Here is an 18,158-nt window from a genome sequence, read left to right as displayed (position 1 = left end):
CTGTCACTCCTGTTGCTTCCATTTTTCTGCTTTCCTACTGTATTTTGTAACTCATATTTCCATTATTTTTATACAGTAATCTTTTTTTTTTCTTGATGAAAATGGTCCTTTCCTGAGAGAACCCAGTATAGTTTAGATTCAAAAAGCCACAGTATTGATGGGAGGGAAAAAGTTTCTATTTAATCTCTTGCTCAACCACATATATAGTAGTATACATGCAACATCAAGCTTTTAACCGCTTTACCTCCATTCCTCTATTTAGCACTGTGCTTCTTTAACTGGCAATTGCTCGGCCATGCAACACTCTACCCAAATGAAATTATATAATCCCTTTCTTTTAGTGGTATTTAATTACCACTGGGCTTTTTATTTTATGCTATATTAAAGAGAAAATACAGAAGATTTTAGAAAACAATGTGTTGTTCTTAGTTTCTGTTCTATGTGGTGTATATGTATTTGACTGCCTATTATTTCTTGAGGTCCTTAAAGTGCCGGGATTGTACAAAGGCCCCTTTTTTTGTAAAGTAGATAGTCTAGGGTATTTGGTAAGAAGCATGGTGAGGGATGTGTTTTATTTTTTTTTTATTTATTTTTTTAATCTACTGTTACCACTGCAGTACAGAACCATCATATGATTGGTGTGGTGGCAATCAGGGATATAGACTGGTGACGGTAAGTAAAACCAGGGAACGCCACAAGCAGTGATAGCTTATTGATATGGCAGATGCCTTTCAATGTACCTAGATAGGATTTTTCATGTGCACTCATAATTAAAATGTTCTTTATTTACAGCTATCAAACTTCTAAGATTTCCAGTGAAAATAGATGTCCGCTATAGTAATGCGATGCTCTTGGGGTCATTACCTCTCCGCTCACATATTGTCCCTTCTTTCTGCTAGACTGCCTTGCTGCCAGTTGCTGTTGAAATCTAGGGTTATTAACCACTTCAGCTCCGGACCAATAAACACCTTAAGGACCAGAGGTCTTTTTGCAATTTCGCACTGCGCTGCTTTAACTGGTAATTGCGCGGTCATGCAATATTGCACCCAAACGAAATTTGCGTCCTTTTCTTCCCACAAATAGAGCTTTCTTTTGATGGTATTTGATTGCCTCTGCGATTTTTTTTTTTTGCGATATAAATGGAAAAAGAGCGAAAATTTTGAAAAAAAAAGATATTTTCTTCTTTTTGTTATAAGAAAAATCGAATAAACTAAATTTTAGTCATACATTGAGGGCAAAATTTATTCAGCCACATGTCTTTAGTAAAAAAAATGTCAATAAGCGTATATTTTTTGGTTTGCGCAAAAGTTATAGCGTCTACAAACTAGAGTACATTTTCTGGAATTTACACAGCTTTTAATTTAGGACTGCCGATCTCATTTCTTGAGGTGCTAAAATGGCAGGGCAGTACAAATCCCCCCCAAATGACCCCATTTTGGAAAGTAGACACCCCAAGGAAATTGCTGATGGGTATGTTGAGCCCATTGAATATTTATTTTTTTTGTCCTAAGGGATTGAATAATGACAAAAAAAAAAAAAAATTTTTTTATTTTTTTTTTACAAAAAGTTGTCACTAAATGATATATTGCTCACACATGCCATGGTTATATGTGAAATGACACCCCAAAATACATTCTGCTGCTTCTCCCGAGTACGGGGATACCACATGTGTGGGACTTTTTGGGAGTCTAGTCGCGCACGGCACCCCGAAAACCAATCACCACCTTCAGGATTTCTAAGGGTGCAAATTTTTGATTTAACTCCTCACTACCTATCACAGTTTCGAAGGCCATAAAATGCCAAAATAGCACAAAACCCCCCCAAATGACCCCATTTTGGAAAGTAGACACCCCAAGCTATTTACTGAGAGGCATGTTGAGTCCATGGAATATTTTATATTTTGCCAAAAGTTGCGGGAATATTACAAACTTTTTTTTTTTTGCACAAAGTTGTCACTAAATGATATATTGCTCACACATGCTATGGGCAGAAGTCAAATTACACCCCAAAATAAATTCTGCTGCTTCTCCCGAGTACGGGGATACCACATGTGGGGGACTTTTTGGGAGCCTAGTTAACTAGCTACCTAGCGACACTGATGCAGCGTTCAGAAAAATTATCGCTTAGTGACACTGGCAAAAGGGGGTGAAAGGGTTAACTAGCGGAAATCAGGGGGTTAAAACCATTATTGGGTAGTATATCGGGGTACCTAGCGCTATAAAAACCTGGCGGTGAACCTAAAAAAATAACTAGCTACCTAGCGACTGTAGCGAAACTAATGCAGCGATCAGAAAAACGATCGCTTAGTGACACTGGCAAAAGGGGGTGAAAGGGTTAACTAGCGGCAATCAGGGGGTTAAAAACATTATTGGGTAGTATATCGGGGTACCTAGCGATATAAAAACCTGGCGGTGAACCTAAAAAAATAACTAGCTACCTAGCGACACATGCAGCGATCAGAAAAATGATCGCTTAGTGACACTGGCAAAAGGGGGTGAAAGGGTTAACTAGCGGCAATCAGGGGGTTAAAAACATTATTGGGTAGTATATCGGGGTACCTAGCGCTATAAAAACCTGGCGGTGAACCTAAAAAAATAACTAGCTACCTAGCGACTGTAGCGACACTAATGCAGCGATCAGAAAAACGATCGCTTAGTGACACTGGCAAAAGGGGGTGAAAGGGTTAACTAGCGGCAATCAGGGGGTTAAAAACATTATTGGGTAGTATATCGGGGTACCTAGCGATATAAAAACCTGGCGGTGAACCTAAAAAAATAACTAGCTACCTAGCGACACATGCAGCGATCAGAAAAATGATCGCTTAGTGACACTGGCAAAAGGGGGTGAAAGGGTTAACTCTAGGGGCAATCAGGGGGTTAAATCTTTATTGGGGGGTGATAGGGGGCTACCCTGGACCTAACACTAACTGTCCTGACAGTTTTTACTGTCACAACTGACACTGAATGCATTGATCAGTAAAGAAATGATCAATGCAATCAGTGACACTGTGACTGGGGGGGAGGGGGGGCGGGGGGGGATCGGGGGGGGTTTGTGTGCCTGTGTGTACCTACATGTCAGTGTAGTGTTCGTGCAGACTTACTTTTACTCTTCTCCTCGTAGTCCGGTCAAAAAGACCGCCCCGAGGAGAATGACATCACTTCCTCCTTCCTGTGTAAACAATACACAGGGGAGGAAGCTTCTCATTGGCCAGGAGCGATCCAGAGGGGGTGGCCGAAAACGAACGGCCATCCCCTCATCACGGATCGCTGCTGGACCGAATCGGACCGCCGTATCCAGCGGGAGGGGGTCCGATGGGACCCCCCACCCGCTGGAAGGCAATCACGTAGATGTACGTGATTATGCCTGCCTGTGCCATTGTGCTGACGTACAATGGCAATACGGCGGTCCTCAAGTGGTTAAACTGTGTTACTCTTGACACCAATAGTCTTGCTTCATTGGCTTGTGGGAAGACATCTACATCAAGGAGTCTGAAGCCATTGGGGATTTATACTACAGCCATTCAAGAATTTACAATATAATAAGTAATAAATGATCCCCCACTGACCTCTGTAGCTGCAGTCATTTTGGGGGGTAAAAAATAAATCCTCAAATTTCACCCTCGAACAGACATTTGAAGTCTCCGGGAATGTGCGGAAGACTCCTGCATTTCTGCAGTGACTCCCACAAGCTCCTCCTGATCTCCTGGGTATGATCAGTGCGTCGGGGGTCAACTTGGATCACCTTGGATCACCGATCTCCTTTGTATAGATTTTTAGCTGACAGCCGCTTCTCCTCCTTCTCTTCCTCCCATGGCTGATGGCTAAAAAAAAACTATACAGGGAGATCGGTGATCACGGCTGCCCTTCCAGCCGCACCGATCATCCCCAGCTGTTCAGTGTGCTCCTCCAGGCCCCCTCCATGTCCTTCGCCGCTCCCGTTCTCATCCAGCCCCCCTCCATGTCCTTTTTCTGCCCCCCCCCCCCGTTCTCCTCTGGCCCCCTTCGTCCCCCACAGCTGGCGGGAGAGCCAGCTGCGGGCGGGGGGAACTAGTTAATGGACACAGCTTCTGTGTCCTGTGATAAATGAGCAGAGTAAACTGTTTACTCTGCTCAGTTTATGAATGGAGAGGAGCCTCTGTCTCCTGTTCATTCATCTTTAGTGCTGAGAAAGGTACTGGGGAATGTGTCCTCAGTCCTTTTGTCTCAAAGGGAAGGATGTCAGGGGTCTGTTTAGACCCCTGACATCTCACAAAAGCCCCCCCAAAAAAATATTTAAAAAAAATTAAACTACGGACACTGTCCACTGCCCCAACCCCCTCCCCCCAGAAAGCATTATGATAAAATAATTTAAAAACAAATTAAATTGTAAAAAAATGTATTAAAAAATATAAAATAAAACTACTGACACTGCCACATACCACCTACCCCCACTCCCTTCCCCAGAAGCACTGCGGAAAAATATTGAAATTATTTATTTTTACACTTTTTAAAAAAAATAAAATAAAATGGATCACTTTTATTCCTATTACAAGGAATGTAAACATCCCTTGTAATAGAAAAAAGCATGACAGGTCCTCTTAAATATGAGATCTGGGGTCAAAAGGTCCTCAGATCTCATATTTGGGCTAAAATGCAACAAAACAAAAAAAAAAAAAGAAAATCTGACATTTAAAAAAAAAATATACCTTTAAGAGGTATGGGCAGAAGTGACGTTTTGACGTCGCTTCCGCCCTCCTATGGTATAGAGACGAGTGGGGGCCATCTTAGCCTCACTTGTCTCTATGCCCAGCCGACGGAAGGACCCGATCGCCTCCGCCGCTACCGACGGCTCCGGTAAGTGGCGGAAGGTGCGGGAGGGCGGCGGGAGGGGGGGTGGCACCTCTCCCGCCGCCGATAGCGGTGATCTCGCGGCGAATCCGCCGTGGAGACCACCGTTATCGTACAGCCGACCGCCGCCTGAAGAGATGGATATCTCGGTTGTGGCAGCAGCTGCTGCCGTTACCGAGATATCCCTCTTCAAAAAATGGACGTACATCGTTGTGCGGCGGTCGGCAAGTGGTTAAAATGGACGAGCAGAGGGCAATGGACTAGTCATCAATTTTGCATGTGGTTTCCCTGTAGCTGACCTGTTGCCACTAGTGGCTTAACATGTCGTCTTCTTCTTTACTGTTTCTCTGTCTGAAGGTGGACATCTCTGAAGAGGCAGGGCTGTGCCTGAGTAGAACAGAAATAAAATCTGCAAATATCACTCTAATTATTCTGAGCCTGAAGCTGGATACACACTATACAATTTTCTGTGGATTTTTTTCCTTCAGATTTACCAAAGCCATATAAGGTAAAACCTTAGGTGTTTCAATTTGTATGCAGTCAGGCATGCCCTTGCACTACATGGTTTTGGTAAAGCTAAAGGAAATCTGATAAGTTGTATGGGGTCTCAAGCCTCGTACACACGATTGGACTTTGCACAGACAAAATGTCAGACTTTTGTCCGAAAGGTGTTGGCCATGAACTTGTCTTGCATGCAAACGGCACACACTTGTCGGCCAACAAACATGAACGTAGTGATGTACTACGTGGAATTTCAGCTCTTGAGCGCCACCCTTTGGGCACCTTCTGCTAATCTTGTGTTGGTGAGCAATGATTCTGAGCATGCGTGTTTATACTTTAGACTTTTGTCTGACGGATTTGTGTACACATGATCGGGAAATCTGACAGCAGACCAGTGTCTGGAAAATTTATAAGCCTGCCATCCAACATTTGTCTGCAGAAAATCTGACAATTGTCCAATGGAATTGTCCAGTCTGTCATCGCACAATTTCAGGGGAAAAATCCAATCGTGTGTAGGAGGCTTAACTCTCAGGCAGCATTGACATTAAAGATATACTGTACAGCTGTGAGGCTGTAAGCATTGGGCTACCTAGGATGTGCCCTGATATTTTTCAGAAGCATTTCAAGACCAAAGATACATTTTATGGTACTTCTCAGGCACAATCAACCTTTCTAAATGTTCTTTAGTTCCACTTTGAAGAATTTTTTAATTGAACAACTCCAGTTTTCTAATATGTCTCTTTTTTTATTTAAACCTTTCTTTAGACATGCCAGGGCTGTCACAATGCTGTTGATCCTGAAGCTCAACGTGTGAGCTACAGTGGATTCCATTGGCATGCCACGGAAGAATGTTTCTTGTGCTCATGTTGCAGCAAGTGCCTGATTGGTCAAAAGTTCATGCCAATTGAAGGAATGGTGTTCTGCTCTGTCGAATGCAAGAAGAAAATGACATCCTAAGAAGGAAAATGGTGTAAAATCACATTTATGATGAATCTTGCAGCTAATTTAAGAGTACATTTCATATTAAAAAAGAAAAGTCTATGCAATTAACAATGAATGGTAAAGAAAAAAAAAAATCACACAAAGGCTCTTTGTCAAATGAAAAACAGTTTTAATGCAGGTGTTTTAAATTTAGAACCACAACTTATACAGAAATCACCACATACTGTAGTACTGAAGTTTTTGTTTTTCCATATCCTATCGGTCCGCTTTATATTTTCAAATTCCTAGTTCTATGGCTATAGCACTTTATTGTTGAAAGAGGATTTCCATGTTGCTTAAAAAGTTGAACGTTGCCCTGCCTACTAACAATAGAAAAAGCAGCCCCCTGTTTTGTTGGTACTAGCAGCCCCATTTTTAAGATGTTGGCTGCAGTGCTCAATGTTGAGCTGTCGTATAGGTTGACCACAATGTATTGCTCAAAATGTTATAATGCCTATTATCCTGTGCAAGGAAATAAAAACTTTAAGAGGCGTATTTAAACATACCCTCTAAATTAGGACACGTGCACCAGGAACATTCATCTGCAGTGAATATCATATTCACTGCTTTATATGTCCCTTTAGTCTCTTCCATTCACAATAAATTTCAGTATGGCAAATATAAAGACCTTGCCGTCTACAATTGAATTTTCTTTTTGCTGAAGATGCCTATACCCGTCGAAAGCAGATTGCACTCTGCATTCAAATCAGACTGTTCTAAAATCTTAATGGGTCTGGTACATACCTGTTGAAAAGGGAATGGATAACAACAAAAAAATATGAATGTAAGACTTTAAGTGAAGCTTTAAAATTAAAGCCCCGCTAGATCACTTCAGGCTGGTCCCTTTTTACAGGTATAGCTATGTATTAAGAATAAGTGCCTATGCTGCTTAAGGTGGATGTAAACCTGAAATTCTTATTTTATTTTATTTTTTTGATGTCATAATGTAAAGTATACGATTTCCTATCATTTGAGCCCAGTCTTGCCACAAATAGTTAATCCAGCTCTGAGCAATCATCTTTTTTATTGTTCAGTGAGATAAATCTTGACAAACAGAGACAAACTTTGTAAACTCCTCCCCCTTGCTGTGAGTGACAGGTGATTTACATATCCTGAGAGACATGCATTATTTTTTCATTCCCTCCCACTCCTTTCTTCTGCTGCTCTGAAAGAATTGGATGTTCCCCAACTCGGCATAATTGGGCATGCTGAAGTCATGTGGTTACTTTCCTGTCTTTTCACTGGATGTTGGAGATCATAGCAGAAGTTCAGTGTAAGAAATGCACAGGAGAAAATGCATATTGACAAGGGGAGTGTAGAGGTGGGCGGGGAGTCTATTGACATCACGACTCCACCCACCGAGCTCCAGACAACAGACCCACCCACAGAATATGCAGTTTTTCAGTTCTCATAACAGAGGGGAGACATTTGACAGGTAAAGATACATGCAGGAGACATATATATCCTTATAGATAACCCCTATGGCAGTAGTTTAGAAAGCATGACATTGGGTTTACATCCACTTTAAAAAAAAAAAGTTTTAAACTGTCTCACCCTGCTCTGCACATGCTCAGTTGCTCTATTTAGACACAGTGCTGGATTTGTTGAGGCTGATCTAAATACAAGCCTCTGGCAAAAAAACAGGAGCAATACTGGCATCATTTATTAATATAGAATGTACTTTTCTTGCTAAAGAACATTATTTTCATCAAGTTGTTATAGGTAAAGTTCCAATTTAATCTTTTCTGACAGTCAGTGAGCATGAATGATACTGATTTTTGTGCAGAGTGCAATATTTTGGTTATTTTACATGCCAAGTGGGGGGTACATTGTTTGTCTAAAATATTTATCAAATCGAAGAAACCTAATTTTAAAGTTTGTATATGTAAGTTTCTGGCATTAGGAATGTCACAAACCTAATATGCATGATGCAGAGCACGGAAATACTTATGGACACAACCAGCATTTTGGGAAATCTTACATTTTTTTTTTTTTTTTTTTTTGGGCTGCCGTTATACTCTTGCACTTGAATGATCTGTCTAAAGCAGCCAAACACACCGAAAAAGGTACATGCAGCATTTTTTGGCAGCGCACAGCAATGATTGTTAGTGTGCTGCTGCTCATTGTACTGCAATGCTTGTGATTTGAGAAAGCACATTAGGGTGCCATTTAGAATGAATTGAATGCCATTCAGAAAATGACACTTCATCACACCAACATGCATCATGCACATTTCCATGCATTGTACCTTTTTAGTGTTCTGTGCTCCATTTGCACAACAGTACCAGTCTCTACAGCTTGGTATATTAATGTCTGCACAGTGTTTTATGGGATGATTGTGCTGCTGCTAGCTCATTCTACAGTAAGCTATCTGGGATAGATCCAAGACTAGGTTGTATTGCTTCTCTCCAATAAAGAAAAGTAAAATGTTAGATATGTGTCTGGGCCACTGGACCAGAAACAAAAATAATTGCCTGTTTGATTTTGAGCAGTCATTCACATTTTCTGCATTGGGCTTTTGTTTCATTGGAAAGAACCCCTTCAGTTTTTTGGTATTGCTTAGAAAAGGCAAATGTATTCAAGTGGTAGTTAACAAGGTGGAAATATAAAATCCATGCTTTTATTGCCAAGGTTAAACAAGCAGCAAAAGCTCCATCTGCACTGCACCTTCAGTTGTGAAAGGGACTCTTCAAAGTCATATTAGTTGTTTGAATGGATAGAATTGTTTGGCAGCATGTCCTCGGTTTCATTCTAACATTAGAAATGTTTGCAGGTTTGAACTTCGGGAAATCCTAGCGGTTTCAAGTGGCTAAAAATTGTAAATTCTTCAGAACTGCTTTAATTTAGGTTTGTAAATTGATTTGTGCATTACTGCTCTTTTAGTGCTGGAACATTTTCCAAAATCGCACAGTGCTTAGTTGCATTGATTATGATGGGCACCTTTTGAAAACAATGTAATTTAACTTGTCGCAAACTGGGGATAAGCATTATAAACCTACAAATTGAAAGTTTTTGGTAACCACAATATTACTAAAGCAAATGTTTCATTCTTCTTGCAATACTATGTTAAAGGAGTTGCAAAGGCAGAAGATTTTTTATCTATCTTAATGTATTCTATGCATTAAGCTTAAACAAAAAAAGGCCTCTGTGTTTAGTAGCTTCCCCAGCACCCCCTAATTACTTACCTGAGCCCCATCTCTGTCCAGTGATGTCCACAAGTGCCTTGGCTGTCCGGGACTCTCCTCCTTATTGGCCGAGACACAGCAGAGGCACCATTGGCTTCCACGGCTGTCAGTTAGCCAATCAAGGGCGGGAGGGGGTTGGCCCAGGTTGGGGCTTGTCTGAATGGACACATGGAGCTGGTACTGCTCAGGTGCCCCCATAGCGAGCTCCTTGCTGTGGGGGCACTTAACAGGAAGGAGGGGCCAGGAACAGCAAGGAGGGACCAGAGAAGAGGAGGATTTGAGTTGCTCTATGCAAAACCAACTGCTCAGAGGATAAGTATAACATGTTTGTTATTTTTTTGGTTTTGTTTTAAAAACGAGACTTTACAATCACTTTAACTATTTTGTCCTATGGTATTTCAGTGGAAGAACACTTGAACCATTATACTAAGACCTAAAATATTGTTGAGGGCATCGCAGTATTTCTAGTTGGCTAAGAATTTGTGCATGGCATAAAACCCTAGCCTTGGGTTTTGAAAAATTGCAATTAAACGGACTAGACATGAAGATTTAATAAATAAACCATTAAAGGTGCACCAAATTTTAAGTTAACGGAAGCCAGACCAGTACCCAATGGAATCCTATTTGGTCATTGTGTGGGGTTAATGTAAGGATCCATTTCTTGTTTGCCAGAATCATTCTTTTATTTCGCACCTAGACTGAAAAAATGACAAAGAAAATTATTGGATTGCATGGGCAACAAGAAATTTTGCTGATGGGCCACTTTTTCTACAAAGGCTCCCAGGTTTAACCTTAAGGCAAACTAGTACAACATGCGAATTATCTGGGCTATGAATCATCTAAGTTGTTTTTGAAATGTAGAGGATGTGGCATGCTTCCTGCTGGTGTATGAATCCATTGTATGTTTTAATAAGTCACCGCTGTAATGGAAACCACACAATCTTTGCTGTTTTACCAGTTGTAACTATGCAGATTCCAGCTAAGCCTTATGAATACTTCTGTTTTACGATAATGCACTTCTTTCAGCAATTAAAAAGAAAAAACAAATTTTGTTTTCATCATTAATGTATGTGCCTGTACTATGCTTATTACAATGGTCTTTGCTGACTTTCATTTTCACCAAGTTCCTGCAGAGGGAGATCATTTCAAAGATTTGTTAACCTTTTACATGGTTTCCTCCAAATGGAAAATTATTTTTAGCAACTCTGCATCTAATAGAATATTACATAGGTTGGACTTGTGTCTTTTTTTTTTTTTTTTTTTTTCAACCTTACCAAACTGTTAGTATGGTTACATCTTCTTGAATCGTATAAAACTACATAGACCAATTTATGGGCAAAATTCAGTGGTTTCACACATGAACCAATTAAATTCCAAGGTTCATTCTACTACTGAATTATAAAGTTATTTATAGAGCAGGTTATTAAATATGTTTCTATAGCACTGACGCGCTACATATGCTTTCCATATTGTGCATTTACAATAATCCTACCCTCAAGATGCTTACAATCTGTAGTCCCTAACATACATACTTATGCATACTCCATGCTCCAATACCTGGTTACAATAATCCACTGATTTTTTTTTTTTTTTATATTCTGATAGAATTTTTTATTTTTTGCCAGTTTTCACACATTTGTTAGTGTGTGAAATTCCACATCATTAACACTGCCATGTTCCCACATAAGCACAGACCGTTCCTACTATTTAAGTGCTGTGTAGAACAAAGGTACGTAACTCAAATTTACCTGCGCATTGATGTATGTATACAATATAAATAAATCGGCAATCCTTCAATGGCTATAGATAGAAAAATAAATCAACAAAGAAAAAAAAAAATGAAAGATTACGTGATAGTCCAACTTACTTGTTCATCACAAATGCCAGTGAATAAATCCAAAGCTATGAATCCCATGTGCTCCATCATCTGTCACCTTATGCTCTCACCTAGCGATATTGACCTATATGGGAAAAATAGTTCTCACTGTGCCTTCCCCTTTAACCACTTGCCGACCAGCTTCTGTACATATACATCGGCACTTTGAAGATGGATATCCTGGTAACGGCAGCAGCAGCTGCTGCCACAACCTACATATCGATCTTTTCAGGAGCTGGTCATATTTCCGATAATGGTGGTCTCTGTGGCAGATTCACCGTAAGATCACCATTAGCAGCGGGAGAGGGTGCCCCTCCCACCGCTCTCCTGCACCCTCCGCTGCTTACTGGGGCCATCTGCGGAGGCGGTCGGGTCCTCTGTGGCCAGGTATGGAGACGAGTAAGGGAAAGATGGCCCCCAGCCATCTCCTTACCATAGCAGGGCGTAAGCGACGTCAAAACATCACTTGCGCCCATAGCTCCTAAAGGCACATTTTCTTAAATGACAACCTTTTTTTTTTTTTTTTTTTTTTTTTTTTTGAGGATCTGCCATGCTTTTTTTCTATTACAAGGGCTGTTTACGTTCCTTGTAATAGGAATAAAAGTGACCCAATTTTTTTTTTTCTTTTAAAAACAGTGCAAAAATTAATAAAATTTAAGTAAAATAAATATTTTTTTTTTTTTCTTTTTTAACCACTTTCAGACCGGACCATTTTGCTGGTCAATGACCAGAGGTCTTTTTACAATTTGGCACTGCGCTGCTTTAACTGGTAATTGCGCGGTCATGCAATGTTGTACCCAAACAAAATTTGCGTTCTTTTTTTTCCCACAAATAGAGCTTTCTTTTAAAGGTATTTGACTGACTCTGCGATTTTTATTTTTTGCGATATAAACGTAAAAAGACCGCCAATTTTGAAAAAAAATTATATTTTCTACTTTTTGTTATTAGAAAAATCCAATAAACTCAATTTTAGTCATACATTTAGGCCAAAATGTATTCAGCCACATGTTTTTGGTAAAAAAAAAAAAGTCAATAACTGTATATTTATTGGTTTGCGCAAAAGTTGTCACATCTACAAACTAAGGTACGTTTTCTGGAATTTACGCAGCTTTTAGTTTATGACTGCCTATCTCATTTCTTGAGGTGCTAAAATGGCAGGGCAGTACGAAACCCCCCCCCAAATGACCCCATTTTGGAAAGTAGACACCCTAAGGAAATTGATAAGAGGCATGTTGAGCCCATTGAATATTTTATTTTTTTGCCTCAAGCGATTGAATAATGACAAAAAAAATTTTTTTATTTTTTTTTTACACAAAGTTGTCACTAAGTGATATATTGCTCACACATGCCATGGTTATATGTGGAATTGTACCCCAAAATACATTCTGCTGCTTCTCCTGAGTACGGGGATACCACATGTGGTCGACTTTTTGGGAGCCTAGCCGCGTACGGGGCCCCGACAACCAAGCACCGCCTTCAGGCTTTCTAAGGGCGTACATTTTTGACTTCACTCCTCACTACCTACAGTTTTGAAGGCCATAAAATGCCAAGATGGCGCACAACCCCCGCAAATGACCCCATTTTAGAAAGTAGACACCCCAAGCTATTTGCTGAGAGGCATGTTGAGTCCATGGAATATTTTATATTTTGCCACAAGTTGCGGGAATATTACAAACTTTTTTTTTTTTTTCACAAAGTTGTCACTAAATGATATATTGCTCACACATGCCATGGGCATATGTGAAATGACACCCCAAAATAAATTCTGCTACTTCTCCTAAGTATGGGGATACCACATGTGTGGGACTTTTTGGGAGCCTAGCCGTGTACTGGGCCCCGACAACCAAGCACTGCCTTCAGGATTTCTAAGGGTGTAAATTTTTGATTTTACTCCTCACTACCTATCGCAGTTTTGAAGGCCATAAAATGCCAAGATGGCACAACCCCCCCCCCCCCCCCCCAAATGACCCCATTTTGGAAAGTAGACACCCCTAAATTTAGGGGTACACTAGTGAGACTCACAGGTAAAAAAGCACCTAGGCTGTCAGCGACTGTATCAAAACGCTACAAAAAAAACTGTTAGCGATCGCAGGGATCAGGCCTGACTCTGCGAACGCTGCAGTTATGTGTGTTGTGTTTTGTAAGTGACAGTGATCGATCGATACTGCACTTGGGTGGGCTAGGCTGGGCTTGGCAGAGGGGCTAAACGCAGGTGCTAGCAGGTATCTGGGCTGATCCCGCTAACAATGCGTTTTGGGAAACCTAAACTGCTGGCGACGCTAATATAGATCTGATCAGATACTATATTACTAAGGGAGGTGTATGCTTTGTGCGTGGGTGTTAGCGGTACTGGCACTAACCTGACGCTGCCTGGGGCGACGCAGACCTTATCTGACCCTCAAACTTATATCACCCGCCGGGTGATCAGGGGGTTAAACCTTTATTAGGTAATAAATGGCGGGTGCCCTGAAACTATAAAAAAATAACCAGCCAGCGTCACCTGTAACAGTTATATGGTGATCACTGGTGAAAGGGTTAACTAGGGGGCAATCAGGGGGCTTTATGCGGTAGTATATGGGGGTCCCTGGCGCTATAAAAAGCTGCGGCGCACCTAAATACCTACCTGCCTAACTAGTGTCACCTGTGGCACTAATACAGCGATCAGAAAAACGATCGCTTATTAGGCTGGGTTCACACTGGAGCGATGCGGGAACGCCACGAATCCGCGGTGGGTTCCCGCATCACACTGCCCTATGCGAACTGCTGGGAGTGTCAGTGAAATGTTAATGACACCCCCCAAATCAGTTTGCATATCGCAGTGCGATCTGCAAACTCGGACAGGAATCGGATCGCATGGTGTGAACACCCATGCAATCCGATTCTGCTGCGGACCAAAAAAAGGGTCCCGTGCGAGTTTGCGGCGGGTGCGATGCGAATTCAGCCATACTATCTGTATGGCTGAACTCGAATCGCACAGAGATCGGATGTGATTTGCACTGCAGTGCGGTGCGAATCACATCCGTTCTCATAAACCGCTGCAATGTGAACCCAGCCTTAGTGACACTGGTGACGGGGGGTGATCACGGGGTTAAACCTTTATTGGGGGGGTTAGGGGGGTACCCTAGAACTAAAGGGGGCTAACCCTAACTGCCCTAACAGTTATTACAGTCACAAATGACACCAATGCAAAAAAAATATGCAATTGGTGTCACTGTGACTGGGGGTGCAGGGGTGATTGGGGGGGTGAGAGTGTGCCTGGCATGTTCTACTGTATTGTGTAGTGTTGGTGCAACTCACCGATCCTCTCTCCTCGGTGCCGGAACGAAAAATACCGACACGGAGGAGAGATTACATCACTTCCTCCGCCTGTGTTTACATTACAGGAGAGGAAGTGATGTCACGCTGCACTTCCATTCGTCAGGAGCGATCGCGAGGGGGTGGCCATGAACGAATGGCCGCCCCCTCATCCCGGATCGCTCCTGAATGGATTCTGGCACCGATGCGGCGGTCGGCAACTGGTTAAAGTGCCCTGTCCCGATGAGCTCGCACGCAGAAGCAAACGCATACATGAGTAGCGCCCACATATGAAAACGGTGGTCAAACCACACGTGAGGTATTGCTGCAATCGTTCGAGCGAGAGCAATAATTCTAGCCCTAGAAAGCAAAACATGCAACCTGTAGAATTTTTTTAAACGTCGCATATGGAGACTTTTAAGGGTAAAAGTTTGGCGCCATTCCACAAGCGGGTGCAATTTTGAAGTGTGACATGTTTGGTATCAATTTACTTGGCATAACATTCTTTCACAATATAAAAAAAAATTGAGCTAAATTTACTATTGTGTGTTATATATTAATAAATATATATATATTTTAAATATATTCAAAGAAGTGAATTTTTTTCCCAAAAAAGAGCGCTTGTAAGACCGCTGCGCAAATACGGTGTGAAAAAAAAGTATTGCAACGACCGCCATTTTATTCTTTAGGGCGTTAGAAAGAAAACAAATATATGTTTGGGGGGTTCTAAGTAATATTCAAGCAAAACTGTTTAAAACACCAAAATCTCAAAACAAGGCTACTCGTTAAGGGGTTAAGTATTGCCTAGCCACCACCTGAGCCGAACACGGCTGGACCCAGCAGAATGAGAACTGAACCTCAAAATTTTTTCAATGCTTAGCGTGAAGTGGGGCCTTCCAGTGGGCAATCTTTTGGCCACGGCAAAAAACAAGAAAGTGACAGTGAATTTCTCTGAAAAGAGAGGAAGACTCAATAGGGGTTTACTCCCTGGGATTCCTGTGGAACTTCAGTCTAGGGTACGCTTTTCCTCTGGTACAACCTCTTCCCAGGATGATCAGGAAGATTCGTATGGAGAAAGTAAGGGTGATCCTACTAGCACCCTTTTGGCGAAAGAGATTGTGGTTTACAACACAAATAAAAATGTCAGAAGACCCTTGGATTTCACTCAACCAAGACAACCTTCTGCTGCAAAATTTGATAGAAAAGGGCAAAAACTGCCCCAAGGTTAGACTTTAAAGGCACTTTGGACGAGAGTTGGAATATAAAAAATATATTTTATTAATAACAATTCATAAGGCAATAGAACAAAAAAAAGAGTTAAAAATACATATATAATAGACATCAGTACATGGCGCAAAAAAAAGAAAATCTGCACCACATAAACAACAGTGAGCCCCTGTGCTTCAATATGTTTCGCTGTTTTGCTTCATCAGGGCACATTCAGGGGTTGTTGGAAAGAGTGGGTCTCACTATCTAAAATAAAACTTATGAATAAGACTGTGTAATAATCACATATTTTAAAACATGAAAGGTCAGCATATCTGGGTAACATGCATAGTATAAATATAGCTACCTTGTCAGCAGAGTTCACCGAGCATCCAGTGACACTATATATACATATAAAAAAAAAAGTATATATATATATATAATGATCAAATACACATGACCAAGAGTAAGCTGGAATGATTTTTATAACAGTGCATATTACCATCATGTATAGCGATAGTTTGAATAAAAAGTGAAAATCACAGGAATATACTCACTAGCCAAAAGTATTACTCCAAGCATGTATTGGTGCTACAAAATTACCAAAAAAGAGGGGTGGGTGGTGATATGAACACAATCATAGCAGGCTACCATTCAACCATAGTACTAATGATGTTCATATAATATATGTATTTATTTGTTGGCTTAGCACAGTGATGGCAAACCTTGGCACCCCAGATGTTTTGAAACTACATTTCCCATGATGCTCCACTACACTGCAGAGTGCATAGGCATCATGGGAAATGTAGTTCCAAAACATCTGGGGTGCCAAGGTTCGCCATCTGAAAAAAGAGGAAAAAGGATAACATCAGACTGTTCGTATAGATGGCTACGTCTGAAGTAAAATAAGTAAATAGCTTACTATAGCTGAAGTTGTATCCAGTCTGCCCCCTCACACAGAACATGTCCACCGCACCGGGAGTGTCAAACAGTGAGCTATTTATAGCCCCTCCTGTGGATTGTGGCTATAAACAGATCCCACTGCACGTGGCGTGAGTCACACGTTGTGTCACCGACACCGCTGAATGACGTCACATGTATGTACGGCAGCCAACACCCCCGTCTGACGTCATTGGGCTCCGAGCTGCCAGTGTGAATGGGATAGCTGTAGCGAGAAAAGGGGGGAGGAGGGAGGAGGGAGGATCCACCATCCTACACCACCCTATCAGTGCACAGCCATAGATGAAAGGGTAGAGGGAGCAGCAGACACAAATAGCCCACAGATCAAAGCACAAACTGATCGTAGGTAAATAACAGGTAGTACAGCATGCCCCGCATGTCAACCCGATATGGAGAACAGTCTCAAAGAAAAAATTGTTTGCTCAATGCCATTATTGGTATGTTGTAACCTGATACAGATCATCGTCCTAAAGTGTATATATATAATGACATATCAAAGAACTTATACAGCAGATATTTACTTATATTGTCGACATGTTACGGTAATTTTATATATAGCAATAATGTTAGTATAATCCAATACATTGGCACAAACTCAAAACATTACAGACACAACAAACAAAAAACAGGGAAGGGCTATGGACAGAAGTAAAGCATAAGACTGGTCCCTACAGTTCACAAAAAATTCAAATCCAATGTATATAGATTGAACCATATATATATATATACACAAGCACCAAATTGAAACTACAAAAATGTTTTGAAACTCAGAACATCATTTAAACCTGGGAATGATGTAGCGTGTAACTCATATACCCATTTTGTTTCTTTTTGTAGAACCTTTTGATCAAAATCCCCCTCCCCCAGTGGGTTCTCATGGACCCTCTTGAGGGCGGCATATTTGAACACATGGGGATTGTATTTATGTTTAAAGGCCATGTGGTGGCCTATAGCAGTATTGAGAAGGCCACATGTAGCATAGTACATGTGGTCCTTCATTCTTTTTAGAAAGGTCTGATGGTCTTGCCAGTGTAGAATGCTCCACATTGGCATAGGATAATATAGATGACACCCTTGGTTTGACAAGAGATATGATGGTGAATGCTATGAGTTCATCCATTGGGGAGCATTATTGAGGAGCCCACCATAAGCAGTCACATGATCCACATTGGAATAGACCTGGTCTATCTTGCTGTTGGAAAATCTAGTATATTGACTGTGCATCAAACAGTCTCTGATCCTGCACATCTGAAAGTAATTTCTAGGTAGGTAGCCAGATATTTTTGAAGTGTTGGGTCCCCCACAAGTAAATGCCAATGTTTTTGCATG

The 18,158-nt window shown here is 41.2% G+C and overlaps 1 protein-coding gene across 1 annotated transcript in view; it reads left to right on the top strand.

The window, feature by feature from the left end:
• The window catches only part of TES (testin LIM domain protein), a 49,250-nt gene extending 38,710 nt beyond the window's left edge, over positions 1-10,540 (top strand). Inside the window, exon 7 of the mRNA XM_077469982.1 lies at positions 6,093-10,540. Coding sequence (XP_077326108.1) covers positions 6,093-6,284 — 192 coding nt within the window. The 3' untranslated portion in view covers positions 6,285-10,540. The remainder of the gene's footprint in view (positions 1-6,092) is intronic.
• The last annotated feature ends 7,618 nt before the right edge of the window (positions 10,541-18,158 follow it).

Source organism: Lithobates pipiens, unplaced genomic scaffold, assembly GCF_037356315.1.
Source record: "Lithobates pipiens isolate NorthernLeopardFrog02 unplaced genomic scaffold, aLitPip1_a1.2 Scaffold_8, whole genome shotgun sequence".
Lineage (NCBI taxonomy): Eukaryota > Metazoa > Chordata > Amphibia > Anura > Ranidae > Lithobates > Lithobates pipiens.
Note: the sequence above shows the minus strand (reverse complement) of the source record. Positions and strands in the feature narration are given on the sequence as shown.